Raw genomic sequence first — 21,065 nt, forward strand, 5'->3', positions numbered from 1 at the left:
CCCAATATAGCAGTGGTTTTAAAGAGGATACCAGTAGGATGGGATTGAGGGCTAGATCAGATCTTAGCAGCACCAGTGGAGCGCTTTTCGGAAGATTGAGGACGCCTTTAATACATATATTTCCCTCAATGGTTAATCTAGATGCATCTTTGTATCCCCAAATCTCGGCTCCATACAGGGCAGCCGATGCTGCTGTGGCTTAAATAGATTTTTATGGCCGGTGACACAGCCCCACCTGCAGTTGACTTGTGTTTCCTACTGGTTAAAAGGGCACGCTGATGGGGACCTCCCTTGCTTTTCTCAATTTTCTCCCCCCATTTTAGAGAGTCTGACAGTCTAATGCCCAGATAATCAAATTGAGTTGTCTCAATGCAAAACCAAAGGAAATGATGGACGGAGCGTTGACAATACAAGCACTCACCCCCAGTCTATTCTATCAATGCACCTTCTATTCTCATATTGCCTCTGAAGGTTCCATAGGGGTTAATTCCCATAAATTTATATTTATATGGGTTTATTTCTAGGCCTCGATTTTTACAGAAGGCTGCAAATGGGTCCAGTTTCTTCTAAAGGCCCATCAGGGTTCTGGAGATGAGTAAGGTGTCATCTGCCAACATTAAAATCGGAACCGGTGTGGCAGTGAGATATGGGGCAGTATGTTCAAATGCAGAGACCCAGTTCACAGCACCACTGATGAACAAACTAAATAGGGTTGGGGCAAGCACACAGCCCTGTTTTACGCCTCTTTCCGTGGGAATTTTATCTATGAGATCGCCGATGTTGCTTCACCTTACTTGTGCATAAATATTAGGTGGGCTTATTACTTCCAAGCTGGCCATTATTACCGCCTTCTGAGGTTTCTACCAGGGGATGTACTCGGGGCCTGATACACAGACCCAGAATTGTGTATCTGGGTTCTTTCATGGGATTTTCCCACCTCGGGAGAACCCCCTACAGTATGACGCACTCGAGGAGGCCAGCAGCTGGAGGAGATTCAAGTGGCTCTTAGCCAGGCTGCCCGGAACAAGACCTACGGACTGTAGGAAAATAGTATCTGTCACTTATGGTTACCCCCACTTTTTTGCTGATGTCACACTGTTTTTGGCCTAGTCTGACTGGGATCCTGCTATCCAGGACTCCACTCTATCTGCTTTCTCCCTTAAATTGCAATGCATGTACTTTAGATACACTCCATATTGGATTCTGGGGGACCCTCATCAGTCCCTAGTATATGGTACACCATGTACCCAGGGTATAGGTACCCCAGAGCCCTCCCATGGGATGAAGCATGTATTATGCCACCCCTGAGACGCCATTAAAATTGACACAACCAGCCTGCTACAGCAGACAATAAGCTGTTGCTTGCTATGTGTGACCGGGCAGGGGAGTGGGATGTCCAAAAGCTGGGCATCCATCCCATCATATAGCTAAACATGGACAACGCTTTAGTTTTCCTTCAGAATGCGGAGGTCACCCTCCCTGACTTTATGAGATTGCTCAATGATTTTGATGATGTATTGGGCCTGTGGGTGAACTGGCCCATATCCCATTTGCTCCCCGTTAGCTCCCCGCCCGTCATCGCAAGGGGCAGTCATGCGAGGGTGTGTGTGTGCTAGATAGAATGCAGTGCTACCACAGCCTCTGCCAGACAAGGGATGTACTCTGGCACTTCAGCTAACCAAAGAGGTATCCTGTAACCCTAGGTTTCGCTTTACTCAATCAGTCATACCTTGCTCCTCAGCACATTCAACGCATGTTTTTAACGCTCTCCCTTGCTTGTCCCCACTGCATGTTGCAGACAGTGGGGTTTTACCACATGGTGTGGGATTGCTTGGTTTGGCAAATTGCCTGGCATAAGGTGACTGCTGAGGTGGCAGAGATGGCAGCACATGATCTCATTCCTACGCCTACTTGCATGCTGAGACTGCGCCCCCATGTAAAGAGGGACAGAAACCTACATAGGTTTATTGATTCAGCTTTTGTTTGGCTCAAGCAGCGGGTACCCATCACGCTTGATCTACAGCGCTGGCACCATGACCTGTTGACATAGACTCGGGCAGAGGCTCATACCCTCCGCTGGCTCCACGAGGAGCGGTCCTGCACCGGTAGTGAAAGTTGGGAAACCTTTATGACTGAAGCTAAAAATGACGTGTGTCCTTCTTGAGCCCACACCAACGAGCAATACACTTATGTCAGTGCATGCACACATATGGCACAGTGAATGTTCTCAAACACAGAGTGGGTACTGCTGGCACCCGCAGTTGCACAATTAGCGTCCCATACACTTATTTGTGCATGCAATTGTTTTTTCGACCCCACTAGGCTTCCATTGAGTGTTCCCTCAGGGGTTCTATGTTCCCACGTGACCCCCCCTCATCCCTCCCACCTGCCTACAAGTGTCATGCTTTCATACCTATGGACATGGCTTGGCAGTTCGGGCTAGACTGTTCCCATGAGGCACAGGGTCAGACTGATTTGCATATGGCCATGTCTGAACTGGGGTGGCGGAGTGAGCTAAAGAACGGTGATGGATTAAACCCAGATCAGATGACTGGGGGTGAGTGTTTGCATTGTCAAAGCTCCGTCCATCATCACCTTTGGTTTTTCTTCATACCTATGGGGCAAACCCATGGGCTTGTTTGCTTTGTTTTTATGTTCTGTTTTTTTATATTTGTGTTTACTATTGCCACTCTCGCCATGGGCATGCTTGTGCCAACAAATACACTGTTCAGAAAGTTCATATGGTATATTCCGCATGCTACTGCATTATTATGTATTAGGATATGACTGTAGAGGTTGTCTAACTTTATTTTTTTTTAAACAAATAAACACATAAAAAACAGGTGAAACGATAAAGTAAGGTGATGATGATTCAGGGCACCATACACTCACTCTGTGCTGCCTGGGAGGCAGTAAGAGAAGACCACTAGAGGGTCGGACAAATTGCAGTCGGGATCACAGCAGCAGTTAGTGTCACAGGTGCCAGGTGAGAGATCACAGGTACAATACGGCAGAGTTGTTACTAAGAGAAAAAAAAAGCAGTGTTAGACAACAATCATTAAAAATGTCTGCTTCTCATTGTAGATTAAAACAACACCGGTCTCTCCTTTGAAATCCACAGCATTTGTGCAACCTCTGAAGAATATCTATATTTGCTTGAGACACATGCACTAGTCTCTCCACCCCTGGACTCTGCATATTTCCACAAATTGCATGCAGTGCAATGTGCATACTTGTGCACTCACCAGATGGAAAAGTGAATGTAACTAGGTAGTGTGGTGATGGGTATTACAGGAGTGTTAGGGGGAGTGCAGTGAACTCCTCTGCATTTTAAACCTATTTATGGGTTTTAAGGGTTCTATGGAGATGGGGTTGAGAGTGACACACAGGATGGTTTTTAAATGTGCCAGCTTATGGGCTCTTATGTTTACTCAACATATTCTGCATTGAAGGCCTTCAGGTAGCAGCACAAAGAACATCGTTCTCAATTAAAATTGTGTGATGGACAAGAAGTTCGGGGCTTTGGCCAAGTTGTTGGTCACTGCCAAGGACAAACGTCGAGACAGGGATAAAGGACGGAAGTAGAAAGTCCAGGGTACACTTTTCACAATAACAGTAACAGAGTGATGTGGTGCACATTTTGTATTGTTGCAAGTCCACAGTACCCCAATGAGAAATATATTCAAGGAGGCCTACCCCTAACATGACAATGTACTCTTGATCTTCCCCCAGTAACTGTATCTTTCTAGGGCCTATGTCCCCTTTTCAGTGAACTGTTGCTCTTGAAGTAGGTTTCCGCCCTGGAAATGCCAAAACAAATATACATCATGATCCCCCTCACTTCACAGATAGGCAGGGGTTTGCACTAAGTCTAAATAAATTGATCAATTTTCTTTGACAGTGCAAACTGAAAACAAACCTGTAGACACTCTTAAAATACTTACAGACTGTAGAACAAAGCAAAGGGAGAAAGGATTTTCAAACTAGGGAGGCAGAGATTGAAATTTATAGAGCCTGGGGTTGAATTATATAATTGCACCGGTAAATTATACAGTCTTCAACATATCTCCAAATAATCACTAGTGCCTACCCAGCGGTTTTAACATTCCATATCCCAGTTACAGATCTTTTGGAAAATTACAGAATGATTACTAGAAAGGGTCAATTTGTAATTTTTCAACTCCAACCACTTGCATTCAATATTTAAATTCCATCTCCACCAGGCTGTGGCCATAGAATTTATTATACTGCTCGCAACCATGGAGATTGGGTAAGGAACGCTTGCCTGACCGTAACAGACTCAATCCCAAAGCTATTAATAAAACCTGCATGAGAAGATTCGAAAGTTAATAGCCTCGTGGTTTTAGTCAAAGAAAGCAAAAGATTAATAAATCATAAGAATTAGCATAATTATAAGTATCTAAATAAAGAGGCAAAATATACTGACATTGAAATATACTGATATTGAGTTCTGATCCCAAGAAAGCCAAACAGATCACTGGTTCTGCTCCAAAATAACACGCCTTTTATGTTTTTGGGACAGAAGACACACATGTTCATCGCCTAACATTACATTGAAGGGTTGGATTAAAAAATGTTTCGTTCATGACAACCAATCAATCTATTAGTTGGTACAATACTCTTAGTAACTCCTACTCACTGAAGCATCCTATTGGCTGAAATGTGCATATCTAGTTAAGTAGATTAAATCGTAGATTATAAAACATAGGAATAAAATAACTTGCTCAACTACGGCGGAACTCAGCTAAGTAACCTTGAACTTGTAACAGAAACACACCCTTCCCTCCAGAGAGAACAAATTATTATACATTTGTAGTAGGACAGATCACTGCAGAGGCTATATTTTCATTGATTCTCTGAAATAATGAAACATGCACGTGGAACGCTCATACACATAAAATAAACATGCACTTTTGTGCAGAATTTTATGAATGATTGTCAATGTGGCCTGGTATGGCCTAGTTATGATATCTAAAGCATGCCTACATTAATAATTACTTTTTATCAAGTTAAAACGCTGCTCCAACATAATTTATATGCTTTGGCACATCACACAGACGCTAGCACAAGCGCTGAGACAACCCATAGGCTTATCTCCTACGTTAATGCTCCTAGGAATCCTCGAGGAGCATGCTTGGTACAGAGAGGAGAAGGCTTCAGTGAGCATGGCCGAGAGGGATAGACCGGTGCTCACGTAGAACCTAAATACAAAGTTTGTGGCTGCTCCCACAAGCACCAGAAAGTGTTGGGCCTATAGTGGAATCATTTACAAATGAAGTGGGTATTAATAAGACAGGTTGTAAGATTAAAAATTCGGTACCAGTTACGTTACTGTATGACACGTCTATCTTTGTACCATATCATGCAAGACAGATGCAAGTATGTTATGTATTGGTTTTGAAAAATTAATAAAAGAGTTTACTAAACCCTAATAGTTACATTCTATAAAACACAAGGCCAATCTAGAGTAGCTAAATTTCAAAGTCTCCATATTTCAGCAGTAAATGGTAATTGACATAATACAAAATGTTTCTATTGAGGATCTATGTATTGTTTACCTATAAAGGATAATTTTCCACCATTACAACTCTTGCATTTCTGAAGGAACTTTGATTGCACACAAGACAGAGATTCAATAAAGAGAGAAATGCAAGAACAGGAACACATAAACTACTGCAATCTCATACAAATAGGACCTAATCCTTCAGGTGCCCAGACACTCACTTTAGTATGGTTAAGAACCAACTGCTGCAACTAGGCAATGCAGAATCATACTCACCCGCTACAAATAAGCATCAAACCAGCAGTGACAACATCTTACAGCACTCTAAAATGTGTGCTGCACTTTTGCAGATCATATAGCCATGTCTGAACTGGGGTGGCAGAGTGGACTAAAGAACGGTGATGGATTAAACCCAGATCTTTTGACTGGGTGTGAGTGTTTGATTGGTTCAGATGCTCTGTCCATCACCACCTCCTTTTGTACCGCTTTTGGCCGCCATAAGTGTGGCAGGGTATGTTCAGACGTGAGTCCCTTGCTCACTTTGCCACTGGAGTCAAGCAAGCCGGGCTGAAGACAGCTGTAATGCCAGAAACCGGTCCTCAGAAGCTTGTTTGCGGTCCAGGGAAGGCATGGCTTGGCAGTTCGGGCTGGACTGTTCCCATGAGGCACAGGGTCAGACTGATTTGCATATAGCCATGTCTGAACTGGGGTGGCAGAGTGGGCTACAGAACGGTGATGGATTAAACCCAGATCTTTTGACTGGGTGTGAGTGTTTGATTGGTTCAGATGCTCCGTCCATCACCACCCCCTTTTGTACCGCTTTTGGCCGCCATAAGTGTGGCAGGGTATGCTCAGACGTGAGTCCCTTGCTCACTTTGCCACTGGATTCAAGCAAGCCGGGCTGAAGACGGCTGTAATGCCAGAAACCGGTCCTCGGAAGCTTGTTTCCGGTCCAGGGAAGGCATGGCTTGGTAGTTCTGGCTGGACTGTTCCCATGAGGCACAGGGTCAGACTGATTTGCATATAGCCATGTCTGAACTGGGGTGGCAGAGGGGCTAAAGAACGGTAATGGATTAAACCCAGATCTTTTGACTGGGTGTGAGTGTTTGTTTGGTTCAGATGCTCCGTCCATCACCACCCCCTTTTGTACCGCTTTTGGCCGCCATAAGTGTGGCAGGGTATGCTCAGACGTGAGTCCCTTGCTCACTTTGCCACTGGATTCAAGCAAGCCGGGCTGAAGACGGCTGTAATGCCAGAAACCGGTCCTCGGAAGCTTGTTTGCGGTCCAGGGAAGGCAAGGCATGTCAGTTCGGGTTGGACTGTTCCCATGAGGCACAGGGTCAGACTGATTTGCATATAGCCAAGTCTGAAATGGGGTGGCAGAGTGGGCTAAAGAACGGTGATGGATTAAACCCAGATCTTTTGACTGGGTGTGAGTGTTTGATTGGTTCAGATGCTCCGTCCATCACCACCCCCTTTTGTTCCGGCGCAGAAACACTTCCTAAAAGTGGCTCACTAAAATCTACAAGATTTCACTTTGTCACTTTTGCGCTCATGCGGTGTCAAAACCCTACACTACCTTGAAGCAGGTGTAAGGATTGACACAGCAGTCTGAGCATAGGGCCCCCAGACCATTGCTGGAGATACGTTGCACTACCAACATAACTCAAACAATGCACCACCTTTACAGCACAGATACATCACATATATGTGCCATTTTTGTCCCATGGTACACCGCATTGTAAATACAGCGCATCCATGGTGGTAGTGTCACGGAGCACAATAACTGACATATTCCTGGGGATATGCCAGTTATTGTATATGTACCCATTAGTGTTTTAATGTAATGATAGGATTACTACATACCGATGAATGAGTCACTACAAAACTAAAACAACAGTGACAGAGTGTTTGCTGGAAGTGTAACGATACAAACTAGTAAATTGAACGTATAAAACACAAATTTGCAAGTACATAGAAGACTGCATACATCGTCTATAAGGGTTTTGAAGCAGTCTATGCCCTAAGGCCTATTTTAAAGCATGAGTACTTAGGTAGTGAGTGGATGATTACAAGACTGCAACGAAAGAACCCGATTGAATTTATAACAGCCTCAGTTGTACCACAGTATACAGATAAACACATACTGCTGAATGGCTCACTACAATATTGAAACAGTAGTGTGAGAATGTTTGCTGGAAGAATTAGGATACACATTGTGGAATTGAACGTATAAAACATAAGTTTGCTGGTGCATAGAACAGTGCATCCACAGTCCATAGAGGTTTGAAACAGCCTATGCACTAAGTCCTCTTTTAATCCATGACTATCTAGATACTGACTGGATCATTACACTTCTGCAAAAAAGTTCCTCACAAAATTTATTACAGCTTCAGTTTTACCACCGTACAATCAAAAAGAACATACTGCTGAGTGGCTCACTATCACACTAAAACAGCAGTGTCAGGGTGTATGGTGGAAGTCTAACGATACAGACTTGGGAATTGAAGGCATAGAACACAACTTTGCACCTGCATACAAGACTGCATGTATACCCACTTTGCATATTTTAAATCAATACAAACATTTAACCTCTTCGAGGCTCATGACGAGCTGAGCTCGTCATGAGCCACGGCGCTCCGGTGCTCATGACGAGCTTAGCTCGTCATGAGCCGTGGAACGCTCAGGTGCGGGGAGAATTCCCCTCCTGTGCTGAGCGTTCCACGGGAGGTAATACACCTGTGAGGAGCTGAGCTCGTCATGAGCACCGGAGCGCCGTAGCTCATGACGAGCTCAGCTCGCCATGAGCATGGGGGCACTGTGCGCGCCCCCCTCCCCCCCAGCACAGCGGGGGAATAAACCCCGCAGCGAAGGGGTTAAAGAATATATAACTGAATCTATAACTGCTTCACTTTTAGTACAATACATTAGTAGATAGTGCTCAAACCTTTATTATTTTTCAACAATAAATGTATTCTTGTAACATCTCATAATTTAACAGATATTCCAATACATCTTCATCACATATGTCATACAGATCAATTTCCTCGTCAGTAGGTTCTGATTTAATGTGTTCTAAAATTTCAACATAATTTAAAACTTCAACGAAATCTGCATCAAAGCTTTTGTCTTCAAAATCACAATTCATGTCTGCAGCACTAATTTCCCCTTCTTCACTCTCATTGCATGTGACAGATATGATTAGTTCTTGAATTATACTCAAAGTAATATCCAAAATCTCCTGAGTATGAGACTGTTCTCCTTCCATAATTTATCCTTTATGTTCTTGCTCCTTGTATAAAAATATAAACAGTTAATTTTATCACTTTTCTTAATATATAATACAAAACTACCATTTTCACCTATTTTGGCCTACAAAAAATACTATATAAATACCATTATCTAATAACATTCCATTAGTAGACTTTTAGTCCTTTGCAAAATTATACAACTATAATTACTTATATGGATATCCTGTTCTTAGCTTTTCTTAAATTTTGAAAGCAGTCACTCCTTAGGACTATAAGAAAAGACTCAGGCTGTTATAGTAAAATACACTACTAAAAAATGTAGAATATGTCTATTCACTTTACCCTTTCCAAAATAGTAAATGTGTTTTACTATAATGGAAAAGATACTATTCATTGTCCTGAACAACACTGTGTATCTGTGTATTTTTAGACATCATTATCACACTACTTTTTGAATACTTCATGTGTTTACTCCATCTCTATTCCTCATCTATAACATAGTCTAACCCTACTAATTACCTACCCCTTCCAATTTCGAACTAGCCTCTCCTCTAGTATTTGCCTGCAACCTAGTAGCTTACGGTTCTTTATTTTTCTCACTGCTTTTAACCTATAATTACCTAACATTCATTAACCCAGGACTCTCAGTTTATTGTCTACTTTTTATATTATTAATTTCCTTCTGTTCTTCTACTAACTTTTCTTTATGCAGTTGCTTGTTATCTATTCTGTCAATCCTTCAATATCTTGTGTTTTTCATTAATGTTCCTTCTTAATTCAAAAGTCTTTCTACTATTCCTAACTCAATGTGTTCTTTTCCCTTAAGACCTTGCTTAACACAAATGTTATCGTTTCTCCTTTTAAGTTAGACAAAATACATCGACTGAGTACATTCAATATTGACTATAATGTCAGGTAAGTTTACTTACTCACTAACTTGTCAACCAACGTCCTTTAACTCTCACAGAAATATTTCCACTTTCTCTTCATGAATGTCTAAAGATCAACTGAAAACGGGTCTGAACTCTGAAACGTCTTCGGTGAAGTGCGCACTCGTTAGTGAGCGCGCGCCTCACCAAGGATTACGCACAACTCTGTGGTGAATGACTAGATCGCAACCGCGTATCAGCCGCAGCCCGTGCAGGTACTTGCGATGGGGCAGGCAGGGCGGGCGTGGAAGGGGCAGGGTGAGGGGTGATCAACAACGGAATCTGCATGATTGCAGGTAACTAAACAATTACATTAATAAAACGAATTTCGGGCCATATTATCAACAAAACGCGATATCAACAAGAGGCGACACATTATCCCCGCTTTTATCAGCAGGAAAGTGCCGATAAAGCGGCAATAATCCATCTCGTTTTGTTGATAATATGACCCGAAATGCATGCTAATGGCTTCGTGGTGACGATCACGCGTGGTTAGGGGGTCGTACATGCATGTTTAAGCTCTATTTTTTCTTTTTTTTAAAGAAAAATCGCAGCGTACGCGTACAGAAATATGTACAATTACGAGCAGGAGCTGCTTGCTGATTGGCTGTCAATACTCCAAACCAGGAAGTGTTGCAAGCCATCTTATTTGTCACGGCAGCCGAGTCACAAGGAAACAATAAAACAAAGTTGACAAATAAGGAAAGGGGGCACGATAGAAACATTCTGACCCTATAGTGTTGCTCACGGGGTGGTAGATTTATTGTACGCGTACCAACCACGTATGGACGACGTACAGCAGTAATGTTGGAAGTCGTCACATCAGCGTACGTAAGCAAGAAAACTAAAAATAATTTTAGATATTTATGAAGTGTATTTGTTTATGTGTTGTGTGGCTCTAAAAAGAGCCGTTGTTGTGGGCGTGGCCAAGATGGCAGACTGAACGGACGTCTACCCGAGTGGCTCCCCGTTTTAGCCCCCTTTAGCGTCCCTTTTACAGCTGAATATACCCCCCAGCCACCTTGAGCCCTGGCGGCTTTCATGGGGCTTCTCACGGCCGTTCCGGTGTGACCGGACGCTTCACTGCAGCCGCTCCCGGGCCTCCCCGGGCTGAGAGTGCAGCGCCTGGACTGCGGAGAGAGTAATGGCGGCCGAGCCCGCTAGGTGACTGCAGCCGGGCCTCTCTCTGGTAGCGGCTCGGGACCCACCACAGACCGGAGCCGCCCAGGATCCCTACTCGCGGGCCTGGCAGTGGAGACGGGAGCAGGCGGTTGGAGACGGGAGCAGGCGGTTGGCGACGGCCGCTGCCGGCTGTGCGGCACCAGCGGCGGAGGGAGGCGGAGCCAGCCGGGAGTAGCAGTAATTGAGGACCCGGCTCCTGGCCTGCACGGGAGCTAGCTGGCGTGTCCCCGAGGACAGAGGGACGCAGAGACGGTGCTCCGGGAGCGCAGAAGGAGTGCCAGCCGATCTACGGCCTGGGGCCCCCCCAAAGGTGAGGAGAGCCGCGTGGGACAGGTGGAGGCCGAGGGCTCGGGGGGCACAATCGAGTCCCCGGCGTTGGGCCTGGCGGGGCCGTGCCCGCGCAGAGCAGTGGCGCGGAAGACCGGGAGCGACACGGAGCGGGGGAGGTCCGAGAGCCAAAGCACCGGAGCCCACGCACCCCACCACTGGGGCCACAACGCAGCACGCCCGGTGGCAGCGGGCTGAGCGGCCTTGGTGGAGTGGCTAGCAAGTACCCGCCGTGGCTGGGCGGGGGACAGGCCCCTGGATGCCATTTTGAGGGATCTGCCTGCAGAGCGGTGGCCCCGGGTGGGCGTTCGACGGCACATAGACACCACCACAGCAGGGGCCCGGGGGCCGGGCTCCTGTCAGAGCTCTCGGAGGAGAAGCGATCTCCCCGTGGAACGCCCATCGTCTGGACCAGTTGTGGCCGGGCCGAGAGGTACCCCTTCCCCGGCTAAGAGATTGACCTAGGGGTGAGGCGGAGATAAGCGGTGCCCCAGGACAAAAGACATCACGCGACGGGACCGTCCTTCTGTGGCCACTGGGAGCATCTGTACAGGCGCGGGACGCCAGAGCAGCACCGCGGAGCACCGCGTACCCGGAGAGGAACGCGCCGGGGCTGACGCCGGCACCCACAGGAGCACCAGGGGCCCTCGAACATCCCACACGCAGAACAGGAGGCGGCGCAGTGGACATCGTGGCAGGTCTCCGAAAGAAAGGGGACCGCACGCTCCCGGAGATGCTCGTGAAGAACCAGACTAAGACTGAAAAAGGGCCGCCTTCCCCCGAGGTCCCGAAATCACACCTGGCCCCCTCTGTAGACAATGTGCCTATCACCAAATCCTTTTTGGAGTCGTTATTTAACTCCCTCAGGTATGATTTAAAATCACTGAAACAGGACGTAGCCGGTGAGATCAGGGAGATCAGGTGGGACGTAGAAGGCCTTGGGCAGCGCGTGGTTGCTATTGAAGACGCTGATCGGGCCCGGAGTGAGGAGGTCGAGCAGTTACAACAAGAAGCCTGCAGCTCAAACACCAACACCTGGACCTACAGGCCCACATGGAGGACTTAGAAAACCGGTCCCGTCGAAACAACATTCGGGTCCGGGGGGGTCCCTCTTCAAACAGAGGGGGCGGACATCACCGGCTAACTACAAGACCTTTTTAGGGACATACTGGGAGAATCTGCGGGTTTTGGCATCAGGATAGACAGAGCCCACAGGGTGGGGCCCCCCCGGCGTTCATCTGGCCCGCCTCCGGACATTCTGGCCTTCCTCCCTGACTTCCCACTCAAGGAAACAATCCTCCGCGAAGCCCGGCGGAAGCAACCACTTCAGTTCCGCGGCCATCCCATTGCTATTTATCGGGACCTTTCGGCAATCACTTTGCAGAAACAGAAGACATTCAAGATAGCCACGGACTTTCTTTGTCAACACGAGATCCCGTATTCCTGGGGCCACCCATTCCGACTCATTTTCAAATGGAATGGAGCCCTGCAACAACTGCGCTCGCTCAAGGACACTTGCAAGTTGCTGGGCAAAGAGATGGAGGAGGAGTCCTCCCCACCGAGGCCGGCACGGAGACAACCCAGAGATGGCTGGCACACGGTTGGCCGCAGACGTTCCCCCGAAGCCGCGCTTGAAGCATGTAGCCCACATCATCTCGCAGGAGAGAGCAATGGCCATCCTAGAGGTGGCCAAAGAAACAGCAACTTCTGAGTGATTCTGTCCCAAGGGGGGAGACTTCTTCGCATGTTTGTATTCGCAGAGGGGGCCACAGAGGCCGCCACTGGACAGTGCTTCTACAGGTGACACTACCACAGTCCTGTGTTGTTCTGACAGGACTGGGACTCTGGACAGTTGGGGAGTTGGGGAACGGGTGGGGGCGGCGGGGACGGGGTTTTGAGGTCTAGGGGTGGGATTGGGGAGGGGGGAGGTGGGGCACTGTTCCCGGGGGGGGGGGCGGGGGGGTAGGGCAGTTGACATGGGGGGGTTGTTTTTGGGGGGGGTCCCCCTTGTCCACCTATTTTTGTGTTCCCTTTTCCGTTCCCGCGCCTTGCTCAGAGCCATGCAGGTCCTGCTGATTACACATGATGTACCTCCAACTGAAGATCCTCTCTCTTGAGGAGGACTTAACAACCCAATCAAACGTCAGGCGATACTCTCCCTCTTGGAGCACTCCACAGCAGATATCTGCCTCCTACAGGAGACGCATTTGCTACCGAAAGATCACCATCGACTTAAGTCCCGAGCCTTCCCCTTGCAGTTTTTCTCGTCCTCATCGAAGAAGGTGGCGGGAGTAGCGATTCTAGTGTCCAAATCCCTTAGCGGTCAAGTTTTGTAGAGGGAGGTAGAGATCAAGGGCAGGTTGCTGGTACATCGCTTTCTGATCGCCGGACAGACAATTTTAGTGGGCTCCATATACGCACCTAACGAGGGTCAGAAGAAATTCCTACACACGGCCTTGGTGGCAGCCACAGCCAACACCCACCCACATTTACTATTAGGGGGTGACCTCAACTTGGTTTTCCATAACACTGCGTACCGCTCCTGCCAACACTCGGGGCAGGTGGGATCCCTTTCCAGGGCGGGACATGCACACCTCACAGACTTAGGCCTCGCCGACCTGTGGCGGCACTTCCACCCACATTCCACGGCATACACCTACTTCTCCGCGGCTCACAAATCCTACGCTAGGCTTGATTACCTTCTGTGCTCTTCACAACTGGTGCTCCGAGTGAAGGATGTTGACATCCTCCTGGCCTCCCTGTCGGACCACTCCCCGGTACTGGCTACCTTCCTCTTTCCAGCCCCCCCTGCCCCACCTCGCTATTGGCGCCTTCGGGATGACTTGCTCCAGGCCCCTACCATAGTAGAGCAGATTAAAACTGCCATCGCCCAGTTCTTAACCTACAATGCCAACGCCGACACCTCTAAGGCCACACAGTGGGCTGCGCTCAAAGCTGTCCTGCGCGGAGAATTCATCTCCATCGCTACGGCCAACAACAAAGAACGCGCTCAGAAGAGAGCTGAAATAGCCCAACGCGTAGCGGAGCTGGATCAAAGGCACCAACGCACAGGGGCGGCTCGGGCATGGCGCCAACTCTGCACGGAGCGAAAGATGTTGGCCGCCCTAGATCAGGACACTGCGGAATATGCAGCCCTCCGCCTCCGGCATGCGTATTATAGTGGGGGTGACCATTGTGGGAAACTATTGGCGAGCAAATTGAGAGAACAGCGTCAAAGGCAGGGCATACGATCCATACAGACCCGACGGGGAGACCTCGTGGTCGACGGCGCTGACATAGCCACAGCATTTGGGGAATTTTACGAAACTCTATATACAGGTGACCCGCTCGATCTGCAGGCTGGACCCGCATACCTAGGAGGCTCGCACCTTCTGTCCCTGAATAAGGCTCAGGCAGAGCTCCTCGACCGGCCCATCGGCCTGGAGGAGGTGATTTCGGCGATATCTCGCCTCAACTAGGGAAATCCCCTGGCCCGGATGGCTATTCGGCGGCCTTTTACAAAACGTTTTGTCATCAGGTGGCTCCCCTGTTACGAGACCTCTTTAACACCTTTGACCAGCCTGGCACGATCCCTGCGGACCTCCTGGAGGCGGCGATAACGGTCATACTGAAACCCGGCTGGGACCCCACACGCTGTAGTTCCTATAAGCCGGTATCCCTCTTAAACCTGGACCTCAAACTGTACACGGGCATCCTCGCTAGCAGGTTGGCACCATATATGCAACAACTGGTGGAACCTGACCAAGCGGGTTACATACCCCAACGGCAAACCAGTGACAACACTAGACGGGTCCTCCACCTCATTGAGGCCGGGTCGCGGACAAGACCGGATTGCATGCTACTTACCATCGACGCTGAAAAGGCCTTTGATAGGGTGCACTGGCCCTACCTGGAACAGGTGTTACAACCTTTTGGTGTGGGAAAAGTTCCCCGCAATCGTATATTGAATTGCTATGGCCGACCCAACGCCACGGTCCGTGTCAACGGGCACACTTCGCCACACTTTCAGATTGGCAGGGGGACCAGGCAGAGGTGCCCCCTCTCTCCTATCCTTTTTGCTCTATATATGGAGCCCTTAGCGCAACGGGTCAGGCAACATAACCTTATCAATGGCATCCCCTTTGGCGGAGACGTGCACAAGATCAGCCTCTATGCGGATTATATATTACTCTCCCTCACTGAGCCGATGCAATCGCTTCAAGCACTTTTTATCGAACTGCATACCTTTGCGTTGGCTTCTGGGTTCAAGATTAACGTTGAGAAATCGGAGGCCCTTAATATCTCCCTATCGCCGGAGACACTCATCGAGGTACAAGGCGAATTTGATATGCAGTGGTCAAGCACCACGATCCCCTATTTGGGAGTTCTGCTGGGCCCAACCATCCCGGCCACTGCGGTAGCGAACTATACCAGGCTCCGCTCACGCCTCAGCGACGAACTCCGGAGATGGAAGTGCCATTCTCTCTCCTGGCTGGGGAGGATAGCAGCTACCAAGATGACCCTGCTACTCCAAATCCTTTATGTGTTCCAGACTCTTCCGCTGAGCTCACCAGAAGGTTGGCTTCAACGGACACAGTCCGACCTGGCGCGCTTTATCTGGAATGGTCGCCGTCCACGCTTCAAGCATGCGATTGCGGTACTCCCGCCCGCTCACGGTGGAGTTGGGGTCCCCGAACTCCTTTTATACTATCAAGCGACACAACTTCGCACCCTGGTGGAATGGCACCAGCTGGAATCGGGCAAGTACTGGCTTTTTCAGGATCAAGCAGTTGGGGGCTTGCCCCTTCAGGGGGTTCCCTTTCTCCCCAGGCGCCACCGCCCCCCCAACCTCTACGCCTCGCAGATTACGAGCACCGTCTTGGAAGTGTGGGACCGAGTTGCTGTCCGCCACGAGCTTACGTCCTTTTCCTCCCCGATGACCCCGCTCTTCGCTAACCCCGACTTTTCCCCGGGTTTGGACTCTAGAGCATTTGCAGCCTGGAGACGTTCTCCCTGCAGATACCTGGGGCATTTGTTCAACCCAAACGGTATCCTCTCCTTCCAACAAGTGAGGGAGGACTATGGCATACCAGAGTCCGATCGCCTACCCTATTTGCAGGTCCGCCACTGGGCACTACAGCCGGAGATCAGACCAGGCGCACAGCGTTTCCTCACTCCGTATGAAAAGTGGCTGGTAACCCGCACCTCCGATAAGAAACTGATCTCTGACCTGTACCAACATCTCCTCCTCACAACCACCTATACATACAACGCGGGTAGGAATAGATGGGAGCGGGACCTGGGGAGGCCACTCACACACAAAGAATGGGGCGCCATATATCATAGGGTCAGGCACTCTGCTTATCACACGGGCCTCACGGAAACTTTGACCAAAGTGGCCACCTACTGGTACCATACACCTGAACGCCTACATCACTGGGACCCCCGCATTAGTGATCGATGCTGGAGAGGGTGTGAGGGGATGGGCACACTGGAGCACTTACTCTGGAGCTGTGACCGTTTGCAACACTATTGGAGCACGATTTTGGATGACAGACTCCCATCTTGATACCCAACTTCCTAGATTTCCCGCTTACATTCTGCTAGTGCTCCCTAATTCTTTAATGTACCTCTTGAAATCTAGGAGGGGAAGGCTCATAGCGATTGCTCTGGGGGCAGCCATGCAGAACATCCTGGCACATTGGAGGACCACGCAACCTCCCCCGCACATAGGTTGGCTCCATAGGCTATGGATGATACTGGGTATGGAGAAGTTGTCCTTGGTGAGGGCGGGGAGGGGAGAGGAGTTTGCAGAACTTTGGCGGCCCTTTTTACCTTTGCTCACGGGGGAGTTCAGGGAACTAAGCTGCCCACGCTACCTGCGCCTGCTGCGCCTAGCAGATACCCCGATCGAGGAACAGAAGGCTCCGACGCGCAAGTGCAAGGTGCAGAGCTGAGGATCGGCTTCCGACCTCTTTTTCATTGGCTTGATGGATCCCTTTTCCCTTTTCTTTTGCTTTGTGTACAAGGGGGGGGGGGGGGGTTGGACAACGTTTCCCCTTCACAAGGGCGCTACAAATCTTGCATTGTCGTTATTCTCACTATCGTACGCTTTCGTTTGTGCTATACAGCAAGAATGCGGCATTGTTTCATCTGATGGGGAAGCGGGGTCTGTCGTTTTTTCCTGTTTTGACAACTCAATAAACGATTTAAACCATAAAAAGAGCTGTTGTGTTTATTACGAGATTTTAGTACCTACAAGTAAGTACTGATGCAGAGTCTTAAGTTTATAAGGAACACTCTGTTCCCCTCATCTGTAAAATGTACACCATCTCTCCTATAGATGCCATGCATATTGAAACGCAGATTATTGTTGTAAATGGACCCCATTTGGTAGTCTTGGAGAAAGGCAGAAACAGATTTATTCACATGTTTCCTAGCTTTTTCAAACTGTGGACAATAATGGTTGGACCGCTTCCATCTCGGCCTTTTGGCATATATTAGAATATACAAAGACAGTTTTGGGGAACAGTGTCATCAATTGGGCAAAGGTGTCCTTCATGAGCATTTCCAGAGCTACCCCAGTCAAAGTGCCTAGGTCATTGCCACCACAGTGCACAATTATGAGGTCAGGGTGTTTGAGATGCATAAAGCATTTCACCAATGGCATCAATTGGTACAACTTTAATCCTCTCTGTCCAATCCATTTAATGTCTACATTTGGTAAACCTAGGTCCTTTTGAATTCTTTTCTGTGGTGCGTACCTTTGACTCCAGAAAATATAGCTGTGTCCCACAATCCACACTATAAACATTTTGAAGAGAGGTCTGGATGCACTCTGATGGCGTCTGTAATTGAAATGCTAGTTTCTAAAGTACGATTTTTCTAAAATTGTGGACAACATGCAGTTTTCAAAAACAGAAAAGAAATGATTGGTTGTTTGACAACATTTTACAGAAAACTAGGTTCCATGTTTCTGTTTATTAAAAGCCTTATTTTTATTAGTTAAGAAAAAGTGATAAAAAAAAAGAACGTTACATAAGATAAGCTGGGTATGTAACGTTTACAACAACATTTTTACAACGCACTACCATTACAACGCAGGCATTACCACGCATACCATTACAACGCATTGCGCTGGGGGGCGCTCTAGGATAGGGAATACGTTTAATTTTCTATCCAACACCTTCCCTAGTGTCGACGGGGACTGGAGTTGGAATAGAAAATTATACTTACCACTATCCAGCACCTCTGAGCGCTATGCGTTGTAATGGTATGTGTGGTAAAAACCGCGTTGTAAAGGTATGCGTGGTAAAAGTATGCGTTGTAACGTCATACATCCGATAAGCTGGTATATTCTCCATACAAGCACACTTGCTGTTTTAATTTGCAACAATGTATGATGAACTATTCACCTGTGTGCTGAGTTAGGTGTTCCCTGAAGTGTTTCTATGGTAACTGGCAGATTCTGGAACGGGAGAAGGGTTGAAAGTTCTATTAGTTCGAAAGCTTTGGAATGTTAATGTGTGTTTTCTTTTGAATTAATATGAACAGGATTTTAATTGGTTATTTATATGTATGTATGCGTAAAATGAGAGGGAAAATGTTCAATTTGACGGTTGTGCTGCAAACACTAAACTCCAGAGATTTTGTAGAAGAATATCCACTGTGTGAGTGGTATTCTTGATAACCTAGAATTAAATTTGAAAGGTGAGTTGAAAAGTTTTAAGGGAGTGCATGTGTGCGGTGTATCTTTGTACATTAACGAATTATGGGGTATATTATCAAGACTCGGCGATACAATTATCGCCACTTTATCGGCAAGAAACGGCTGATAAAGTGTTGATAATGTTATCGCCTGTATTGATAATATGCTCCCATATTCATCCGTTGTTAAAAGTTTTATAGTAGCAAATGTGTTTTGCTACAATGCATGCGGTTATTTTTTTTCTTTAATATCAATTTGTGCCTCTGTACATTAAGGGGTTATTGTTGTTTTTATCAGCAGGAAAATGCCAATAAAGCGACGATAATGAGCATGATAATATGCTCTTGAGAATTCCCATACCAGCCCAGTTTAACACTAGAACTTGGGCTTCTATAGCAATTTACAAGAATCTATTATCAAGCCCATTTTCGCCGTTCTATCTGCAGTTTCCTGTCCATAAAACGTCGATAATTTTAACACTGGTCCTTAATAATATGCCAGTCTGTGCCATATTATCAGTAAAGGGCGATACATTATCACCGCTTTTACCGGCAGAAAACTGCCACTAAAGCGGCGATAATGGTCTCGATAATATATCCTTGTGAATTTCCATAGAAGCCCAGGTTAACACCATAACCTGGGTTTCTATGGTAATTCACAAGGATATATTATCGAGAGCATTATCACTGTTTTACCTGCAGTTTCCTATCGATAAAAGCGGCGATAATGTATCGTCCTTTATTGATAATATGGCCCACAATCTATCGCCTTTTGTTGATAATATGTCCCGAAATTCATTTTATTAATTTAATTGTTTACTTACCTGCAATGATCCAGGGGGCATATGACCAAGGGGGGCGATAGGCAATTATCACCGATTTAGCGTCCGTTTTTGGCCGCTAAGCGGCAATAATTCTATCGCCCTATTAGCAACCTGTCGCTAACTGATGTTAGCAACAGCTTTTAGTCAATAGCGAGCAGTTTGGGGCCCGCTTTGCATGTCAGCGATGTCTATCGCTAATGACGTGCAAACTGGGCGTACCCAACCAGTTAGCGACTGAAAGCAGTCGCTAACGTCGCTATCGCCTATTAGCAAGGCAGGCGTACCATTGGAAATATTTGCGCTAACCGCGAATATCTCCAAATACTAACACCTGCCCAGACCAGTTCTTAGCCAGGTTATCCAATGGCAGGTGGAAAACATGGCTAAGACCATTTCGTCTCTAATGAGTGAATATCGCTGTATTCTCAACGATATTCACGCATTTCGCCGCTATCGCTGGATATTTTAGCACAATATACAAAAACGATGCTAATAGCATGTTTTCTCCGCTAACATATCCAGCGATAAAAAAATTGTCGCTAACCCTATTTAGCGTTAAATATCACTACTTGTTGGTAATATGCCCCCAGATTCCGTTGTTTATCACTCCTCACCCTGATCCTCCTCCGCCTCACCTGCCTGCCCCATCGCAACTCACTCCACGGGCCGCGGCTGTGTCTATATTCCGTTATATTGTACTGTCTATTTATACTCTCATTTGTTATTACATTTTCCTTGCTTCATACTCCTTGTTCTTTTATTGTAAGTCCGCCTATTTTTATGCTCCGAGGTTTGTCCTCATACTCCTCCCTCTGTTCTTGTAAGTAATATAATAGAATATTTGATTTTTTTTTTTTTGTAATGTATTATATATATTTTTTTATTATAGGTTGTGTTTATTGATACTAAAAATACTGCATCATGCCAACCAAGTACCAAAAGAGAAAGCAACGAAAGAAAAGTGTGTATTTGAAGAGAACTCACCAAGAAGATTTACATGAAGAGAGATGTCTTAACAAACAGAAAGAAAGTCCTGGGAAGAGCAGGAGCACTTTTTTGAGGAAAATACTAAAGACTAAGAGTAATGTTCAGAAACAGAAAAATGTCTTTAGTGTATCAGCAACGAAAAAAAAACCTAATAATAAAGAAAAGAATAATGGAATATCAAGTACAGACAAAACTGTGTATAGTACAAGGAGGAAAAAGCAATTCATGGAAATTAGGAAACAAATGTTTTATAATAGATTGGTATCAAATGTAATGAAAGACATTAAGGTATATAAGAAAAAAACAGTATTTTATAAGAAAAAGAAAGCTACAG

At 46.8% G+C, this 21,065-nt stretch overlaps 1 protein-coding gene across 7 annotated transcripts in view; it reads right to left on the reverse strand.

Moving 5' to 3' along the window:
* TCTN3 (tectonic family member 3) overlaps positions 1-21,065 on the reverse strand; it is a 947,116-nt gene that overhangs the window by 885,210 nt on the left and 40,841 nt on the right. For all 7 annotated transcript variants that reach the window (XR_013598563.1, XR_013598565.1, XR_013598564.1 and 4 more), the window contains exon 2: positions 2,893-3,022. Coding sequence is in view for 4 of the 7 variants with exons in the window: in XM_078652315.1 (XP_078508441.1) it covers positions 2,893-3,022 (130 nt within the window). In the remaining 3 variants the exon portion in view is untranslated. The remainder of the gene's footprint in view (positions 1-2,892; positions 3,023-21,065) is intronic.

This window comes from Lissotriton helveticus, chromosome 7, assembly GCF_964261635.1.
Source record: "Lissotriton helveticus chromosome 7, aLisHel1.1, whole genome shotgun sequence".
NCBI lineage: Eukaryota > Metazoa > Chordata > Amphibia > Caudata > Salamandridae > Lissotriton > Lissotriton helveticus.